At 44.5% G+C, this 8,389-nt stretch overlaps 1 protein-coding gene across 2 annotated transcripts in view; it reads left to right on the top strand.

Annotated features, from left to right (window-relative positions):
* The window catches only part of sall2 (spalt-like transcription factor 2), a 9,543-nt gene extending 1,647 nt beyond the window's left edge, over nt 1-7,896 (top strand). Inside the window, exons 2-4 of one of the 2 annotated variants that reach the window (XM_061044030.1) lie at nt 521-667; nt 2,445-6,319; nt 6,529-7,896. In XM_061044030.1, coding sequence (XP_060900013.1) covers nt 592-667; nt 2,445-6,319; nt 6,529-6,837 — 4,260 coding nt within the window. In that variant the 5' untranslated portion in view covers nt 521-591 and the 3' untranslated portion in view covers nt 6,838-7,896. Of the gene's footprint in view, nt 668-2,444; nt 6,320-6,528 lie in introns of both variants that reach the window. The other variant, XM_061044029.1, reaches the window with a different exon arrangement.
* The last annotated feature ends 493 nt before the right edge of the window (nt 7,897-8,389 follow it).

Genomic DNA, 8,389 nt, shown 5'->3' with positions numbered 1-8,389 from the left:
CAAAAATTGGAGCTGGAGATGGCTTTTGCGGCCACCTGTGCGCACAGTTTTCATACATTATGCACAAGACGAGACACACCGTGAGGTTTAGATTTATAGGATCGTAATCAGGGCACGAAAGCTTAGGAAGGGGCCATAATGCGATGAACTGGGCGTCAATTTATGAGGGTTTACTAAAGAGAGGCAGTGGACTCTTGGCTCAAAAGAAGGGGTGTTCACTCGCCATTTGAATGCAAAGTAGTAGATGAACAAGTGAGCTGTGTGTGTGTGTGTGTGTGTGTATTTGTAAGGAAGGAGGGCCAACGGTGAGTTTTGAGAAAAGGGAGAACTGTCGAGGGAAACTGTCACATGGCACTTTAGCTCTGTTTTTCTTTCTCTACGCCACAATGCCACCAACGTGGATAAGCTTTGTTGAGACGAATCAGCCCGGAGCATATTGTAACAATTTTGGAAATAGTACTTTTAGTTTTTCTCTATTTTTTCTCTACCTCTTAGTAATCTAGACACCAACTTTTTCCAGTGTGCAGGGAGACAGAATAAAAGTTGTCTGTTGGCCAATGCGCAACCTCGTCGGTCCCATCCTGCAGAAGCATGTCCCGTCGGAAACAGAAACGACCCCAGCAGCTTATGAGCCTGACCCTCGGTGCCAGTCGGATACTTGAGCATGGTGAGACTATTATTAAAAGAATACTGTCCTTTCAGTAAAGTTTGGATTCACATTGGATGGTTTATTTGAATCTAATATAATACTTTTTCCTATATGCCAATTAATAGGTGATAGTGTTAGTATTATGTATATCTATTACATTACACTTTTGACCTAAGCACTTGTCCTACCTCATATGGGAGTCATGTTTATGAAGAGGTTATTATTATGTCTCTCAACCATCAACCATAAATGGTATCTTGCCTGGACAATTAAACGGTTCAATCTGTTTAATTAATTTGCATTTAAAAATTTGAAAATATTAAAAGTAGACATTCTCTGGTGCATATTATGTACCCTCGAAGAAGAAGAAATCTTGGCATTATTGGCCTGCAGAGATTTTTATTCATCTTCTGTGTTGGCAGCCATTAGCTGCTTTCTTTGCCCGTAAAACCCAAATGTCTTCAATGCTCATCACTGCCAGGTTCAAAGACACAGACCACCCAGAATAGGGGGATACAGTAACCCCCCAGAAAAAAAAAAACATCTGTAAAAAGGAAGTTTAAGGAATTTGAAAATGTGTTGCAAAAAACAAGATGCTAATTCTGCTTAGGCTAAAAGATGAGCTTGAGGTGGTCAAGAAAAAGGAAACTTTGTGAGGCACTATATAAGATGTTCTTACTGCAATAGCATTAGATCCTATTGTCCCCTTTGAGCTTTGTTGCTGGGCACTGAAGCTTGAACATGAAGAAGTGTGTATGTGACAGGGTTTGTGTGTGTGTGTACGCGCTTGTGTGTATTTGTCTGTGTCTGGTCACTCCAGTTACAGAAAAGGGCCCACATTGTGTCATAAATCTGTAGCTTTCAAGCAAATAGCAATAGTTTTAAATGTGTTTGTGTGTAAGAGAAACCTGGTGCATACTAATACTTTGATTTTTCATGTCTCTGTCCTGTGCATTGACAGATATGCTATGTGTATATGCTTTGGTCCTTGTCTCACTATACTTTTCTGGCCTAAGTTAGCTTTTGATGGTGTATGAGTCACGTGTTTCTTCAGGGCTGTTTGTTTTGTTTGTGTGACACCTTTCTTCCTCTGCCTGGCCCTAAACCATATCAGGAATGTGACCTCAGGGTGTTTAAGGTCAGGTTTGCCAGCCAGTGAGGCACCCACTACAGTTCCAGTACCCAGGCAGGACATAACCCTTAGCATCCCTATTGGGCTATGGGGGAAGGGCTCTTAAGGAGATGAAAGAAAGACAGATTGAATGAAAGGAGAAAGGAGAAAGAGAGAAAGAAAGAGTGCAGTGATGGAAGAGTGTCTCAGTGAGTTAATGTTGCTTCTTTTATTGGGATGGGGGGTGAGGTAAAGTCCATTATCTTGTGCATGTTGCCCTGGAAACAAGGTAGACTTATAAACGGGTGAGCAGTTTATTCTCGCAGAATAGTGGAATCTGTGTGTATGTTAGCATGTGTGCCTGCATGCATGAAATGTCCGATTTATGTGTGTGGCGAAGCGAAGGCAGTGGGGAGGTCTCGGTTGATGAGGATAGACAGGCCAAAGAAGTAAAGAAAGCAGTGGTGGATGATTAGGTGGTGGAAATTCAAAGACATCTAATGACACCCTTCACTTGTCCTTGCTTGCTATTGTAAGTTGTCTCCAAGTGCCCTAAAATGTAGACTTTTACTTAAATACAAAAAAAAGCTATGTTACCAAAAAACCATGACTATTAAACAATAAAGGATGATTACATTAAAATACATTATAACACATTCAGATTTGTCCTTTCAATTCCCCTAGATGACAACTTGGCATTGAAGTCACAACCCTTTCCACTTATCCTGGACTCTCCCTTGTGCTCTCCATCCACCTCTCTTCAAAGCTCCCAGTTGCCCCTTGCACTTCGTTCATCTCTCAAGGGCTCTCAGACCCCCTCTCTACCCACTGAGGGTCCACTGCCATCCTGCTCAACAAGCCAGCCCTCCCACCAGCCTCTCAAAGACCCACAGCCCTCCCTCTCTCCTAAATTCAGTAACTCTTCTCCCCCTTACAAGGCTAAACATCCACCTGCCCTTCGACTGTTTGACTGCAATCCTACGTCATCTTCAAGTGCCCTAATCCCATCCTCTAGAAGTACAAACATGGCCTCTCCAAAGTTAGGACTTTCTGCTACTACTACAACCTCCTCTTCTTCTTCATCGTCCTCTGCCTCCCTTTGTCCTCCACCACACCCTGGTAGTCCTAGTCGTGTGCCAGAGGGCCCCCCAAGTCCTGTTACTCCAACTCCCAGCCCAGGAGTCGCGTCTTCTTCATCTGCACCCTCTAGAGCCCAACTGAGCATTGCCCTGATCCTGGAGGAGCTGAGGGTGCTGCAGCAAAGACAGATCCACCAGATGCAGATAACAGAGGAGATCTGTAGACAGGTGCTACGCCTTGGTGGCACTTCGTATTCCATAGACACACCATCCCAGCATCTCCTTCCTTCATTACCTCAGCTCTGCCTTGAAGGCAGCAAAAGGGCAGCCAGCCCAACTGCTGAGCCAACTGTAACTGCACCTTCCACCTCTATGGCTCCTCTCCTGGCATGCTTCTCCTCCCTTTTGCCTTCTCAAGCAACTAACAAACCAACAAAGCCAAGCAGTTCATTGTCTCAAATCCTGCAGCCCCACAAGACCCAGATGGAAGGGGCAGGAGGGGCCACAGGGGCTCAAGATTATCTGAGGGGAAGTTCTTGGACAACAGCTACCCCCACCTCCTCCTCTGCTGCCATTTCAATGGCCTCATCAAACTGTCCACTTGCCCTGTCTTTAGCTATGCCCAACAGCTATCTTCATGAGAAATCTTCAAATACCCCTTCATCGAATGGGAACAGTGGCATGTCCTTCCTAAACTCAACTCTCTCTGCTTCAGTCCCCATGGTCTCAAACTCCCAACCTACTCTTCAATCTGTCTCAGGAGGAGCAGAATCCTCCTCTGTGTCCAGCTCCACTACTACTGGTCGCCTCGCACATGCCTGTCGCTTTTGTGGTAAAACTTTCAGCAGTGACTCCTCACTGCAGATACATCTTCGCTCACACACAGGGGAACGACCCTACCAGTGTCCTGTGTGCCTAAGCCGCTTCACCACACGAGGAAACCTCAAGGTTCACTTCCTACGCCATCGTGAGCAAAACCCAGAGCTCTCACTGTCACTCCTTCCACCTTCTTTGTTTGGGGTAGCATTAGGAGCCACTAGGGGATCAGATATGGGACAGGCCATGAGCAGTGGTGGCAATACTAGTGGTATGAATATGATACAGAAGAAGCCAAAAAACAGGCCTGAGGATGAAACATGTGGAGATCATTTGGAGATTAGTGGAACTGGCTCTGGATTTTCTCTGGGGGCCTCTGGAGGATCTGCCCCTTCTACCCTACCTCTGCCCCCAAGCGTGGATCTGGCTTTGATTTCCCACTCACTCCTACAGCTCAATAGGGCTGCAGCTGTAGCCGCTGCAGCTTCTATCACTTCCGGCTCATCTCAGTCATCCTCTTCTTCAGCCTCCACCTCTTCTCTGGCTACCTCCCTCCTCTCAAACCCTTCTTTGTCTTCATCTGCCATTGCAGGGTTGTTCAAGGGCACTAAGCAGCAGCATTTTGACGAGAATACTCCCCCTCACGCCCCAATGCTTTCACCTGCAGCTTACTCCCAGCTAGCCCACCTACCCAAGCTTCTCTTTCCATCTGTCTCCACTTCTTCCTCTACCCCTGCTGCACACGCCTCCCTTTACAACCATCCAGCCTTGGGCTTGCTGCGCAACCCACTACCCTCTACTCCAGGGTCTCACCAACTTGCTTCTTCTAGCCATTCTCAGCTTTCATTCCCTTTTTCTTCCTTTCCTAAAGTTCAAGGTCCTTCCTCTACTACTCCCTCCTCCCTGCCATCTTCTATGGCTACCTCCACTCCTACATCTGAAACCTCAAAGCTGCAGCGGCTTGTGGAGAAGCTAGAAAAGATGCCTCCCAGCTCCTCTGCTCCATGGACTTCATCTTCTACGTCCTCCTCCATGCTGGAGATGTTAGCTAGCGGTACCACTACCTCTTTAGCAAGTTCAACCAACAGGGGTTTCACAAATGCCAGCACTTGTACAACATATGTCATGGCGACCCCACCATCTTCAACTCTAGTCTCCACTTCTGTTTCAAACTTTACCCATGAGATGGTTGCTGCCCTAGGCATGAGTGCTAATGGAAGAAATGCCATGGCCGGGGGCTTGCTACCATCATTAAACATCACAGGACCAGCTGGTAACCTAGCAATCAATCAGTGTGGAGTGTGTCTACGGGTGCTGAGTTGTCCCAGAGCACTCCGTCTGCACCAGGCTACTCACCTTGGAGAACGCCCTTTTCCATGTAAGATATGTGGCAGATCCTTCTCTACCAAAGGTAGCCTGCGGTCACATGTGGCCACCCATCATGCCCGTCCACCAAATGCACGTGTCCAGAACTCTTGCCCACTGTGCCAGCGCAAGTTCACAAACGCCCTAGTGCTCCAGCACCATATCCGTATGCATCTTGGTGGACAATTGCCCACAGATGGCACAGATGATTCTGCAAATGAGATACCAGCAGAATCTAATGCCAAACCCTCAAAATCTCAAGCCCAGTCCACTGACCCAAATACTGCCTCTAGTAAAACACCTCCTCTAGCAGGCTACTCAAAGAACCCAGCTCCAAGCTCCCAATTTCAAAATCCGACAGTCAGCTCTGTCCCTGTCTCTGGTAGTATGAAATCAGATGAATTAACCAAAAATCCCGGCAAGTCTGGGTCCCCAAGCCTGGACCTCATTCCACCCTCTGACCTTAGCCCTGATCCCTTCATGGATACCACCAAACAAATTTCACCATCTGGCAGTGTAGACCCCTCTGTTCTTTGTGTCAGTGCTCCCTTGCTAGCCTCCCAGCAGATTGATGAAGCTTCCCCAGTTGGCAAAGACAAACAAGTTGAACAACAAGCCATTGCTGATGTCAGTCTCTCTAAATCCTCATCCTCACCAATTTCCTCCACGGTTACCAAAACCACAGCATCATCTAATTCTGTGGAAGTTGACCGTGGAGAGGATGAAGCATCTACCTCCTCCTTCCTTGGCTCCAAATCTAACATGGAAGACTCACAAAGTGCACCTGGCCTTGATGCCCACTTTGCTTACACTTGTCCTAGCACTTCCTCCAACCCAATCCTTAGTCAAGATGCACCCAGTGTTAATGTGACATCAACTTTACAATCAGAATCAGTTTCCCCAAGACCCCAATCACCAGAACCAATGGACGAAGACAAAGATCAGTCTCCTCCACCAGCAACACCAAAGCAAGACCAAGCAACTGTGCTTGATGAGGACCCAAAAAAGGTGCCCACTTCAGACACTGCTGACACCTCTAGTTCTGAAGTACGGGGTGCATCACAAAGAGCTGCCACTTTTGTAAGGGAGACACGCCAGAGCTTTCATTTGGGTTTATATGGGAGGGAGGACCCAATGGAAAATGTAAAGATTAGTGGATCGGACCCAAGTGAAGCAATGGATGATTCTGTCCCCATTAGCCTTGCTCCAACCCTCCCATCTCCAATGTCTCGTCCTGAGAAGAAGACCTATTGCTGTGCAGAATGTGGAAAGGAGTATGCCAGTCGCAGCGGACTGAAGGTGAGGGCTTAAAACTATTTGATATTAAAAAAATAACAAGTAGGTTGATAGAGTTGTAGCAGTATGAAGCTTAGTTTAGAATACAACTACAACAGCACTTAATGTTTAAGGGACTTGTTGTATTTTGCACCTAAAGGGAAAATATACACGTTTTAGTCATTTGATTGACTACATTTCCATGGATTTTGTCCTTCACTTTATGTTCCCAGGGGCACATGAAGCACCATGGTGTGGTAACCAAAACGACACGTCCATCAGGCCGGAGTAGTCGTTCCTCTGCTGACCAGCTTCAGTCTTCTACATCCATGACATCCTTGAACATTCCTGCCACAAGGAGCTCAGCAGGATTCTGGAACCAGTACCAAGCCTATCTCAACCCCAGTAACGAGTCAAGTGATAACCCAACCACTGGAAACCAAGAAGAGACTGAGTTGGAACAGTCTCCAAAAACACCTGTTCAGTCTCAGATGGATCCAAGAATCCCTGATGAAACTGGAGAAGAGTCTAGTGATGGGTAATAACTTTGGTCAACGTGATAGGCCTGATAATATTCTGGTGTTTTCAATCAATGTTTACTTTTTGGTGAAACTGTATGGGCATTTGTGTAGTACTGCTTCCTTAATACATTTTAGTAGCCTGTCAATTTGATAGTCACAGTAATATGTTTGTATGTGAAAGTTGTGAGTCAACCAGCTTGGTCCTGTGTTTAAAAAAGAGACAGCTATTGTAAAAATGAAAATATTCCGAATGTGACAAATTTTCCAGTTTTTGCTGGATATGATAAAAATGTGATATAACATTTATCTGGCTGAAGTTGTCAAAAGCTTGATGCACTTTCTAACAAAATATCCCTGTTGTGTCAATGTTTCATATCAGATGGTCAAGTTAGTGATTATCGCCCCACCCCCAATTACTTAGTGCAGATAGCAGACAGGCAAGGTTTAACACATATGAACCAATCTGATATAATAAATGAGTCACAGAGAATTACACTTGAAGAATAGTTAAAAACTGTACATCAGTAAATAAGCAATTTTGGACTCAACATGTCTTGCCAAAAAACAAATTTGATCCAACTGGCACCAAAGGATGCTCAAGCTAACCAAAAGAAAATTAATCTGCAAATTTATCCCAACCTGTTAGTTTTATATTAAAAGTATTTTGTAAGATTACTGTGGAAACTGCTAGAAATGATGATACGAGGAAATGGAGGGAAAAAAGTTTTGCTTGTTTTGCTTAACTTATTCATAGAACTTTTTTGGCTTGCCAGGACAATACATACAGACAAATTAAACTTCTGATAGAAATAAACTACTCATTCAAGTTTTAGTGGTTAACTTTTGACCACATTGTCTAACGAGAAACATAGCTGCAGCGTTTGTGAAGCCAGTTAGGACATGGTCTTCCGTGTGACCTTTGACATTCAGCTTTGTGAATATTATGATTGTTGTTTGGTCCAGAAGTTATATGTGTAACACTTTTTCTTCATTTACTAAAACTTTCTATAAAAGTCTGTCTGTTTGTTGTAGGATTTACTTTCAGTATCTCCATATTAAAAACCAATTTGGAAAAACAAACTTGTGTCTTGTCTCTTTAAAGAAAATTGTACACAACAAAGTGTTTTAACTGATGTCATGACTTTTTATTTTCATTAAACAAATAATGTATTCACCCATGTAGGTATTTTTGTTTAGTCAAAATGTCCTTTAATCCTTACAGTCAACAGTAATTGATTCCTGCTCTTTGTCATGACAATATAAGCTCCCCCTTTTTTGTGTCAAATAAACCAAGACAACAAGTGGGGGAGGAGAGCAGCTGTGATTCCTCATTCATGGCTAGCAAAAGCAGCTGAGTTACAGAATCTGGGTCATGAGGTTGGTTGTGGGAAAAGTGTTTAACAAGTCTTACAAATGTAAGATAGTTTGAACTGCACTCTGAACTGCTGATTACGATCAAACCTAGACCAGTGGTGCTATGTGATGGGACATCTAAAGTTGCCATTACCACAAACAAATCAGTGCTACCACATGAATGCAAATAAGCACAATACAGTTTAAGAAGCTGAAACAA

The sequence above is a fragment of the Labrus mixtus genome, chromosome 8 (assembly GCF_963584025.1).
Source record: "Labrus mixtus chromosome 8, fLabMix1.1, whole genome shotgun sequence".
Classification (NCBI taxonomy): Eukaryota; Metazoa; Chordata; class Actinopteri; order Labriformes; family Labridae; genus Labrus; species Labrus mixtus.
The sequence above is the reverse complement of the archived record's forward strand: the minus strand, read 5'-3'. Positions and strand labels throughout refer to the sequence as shown.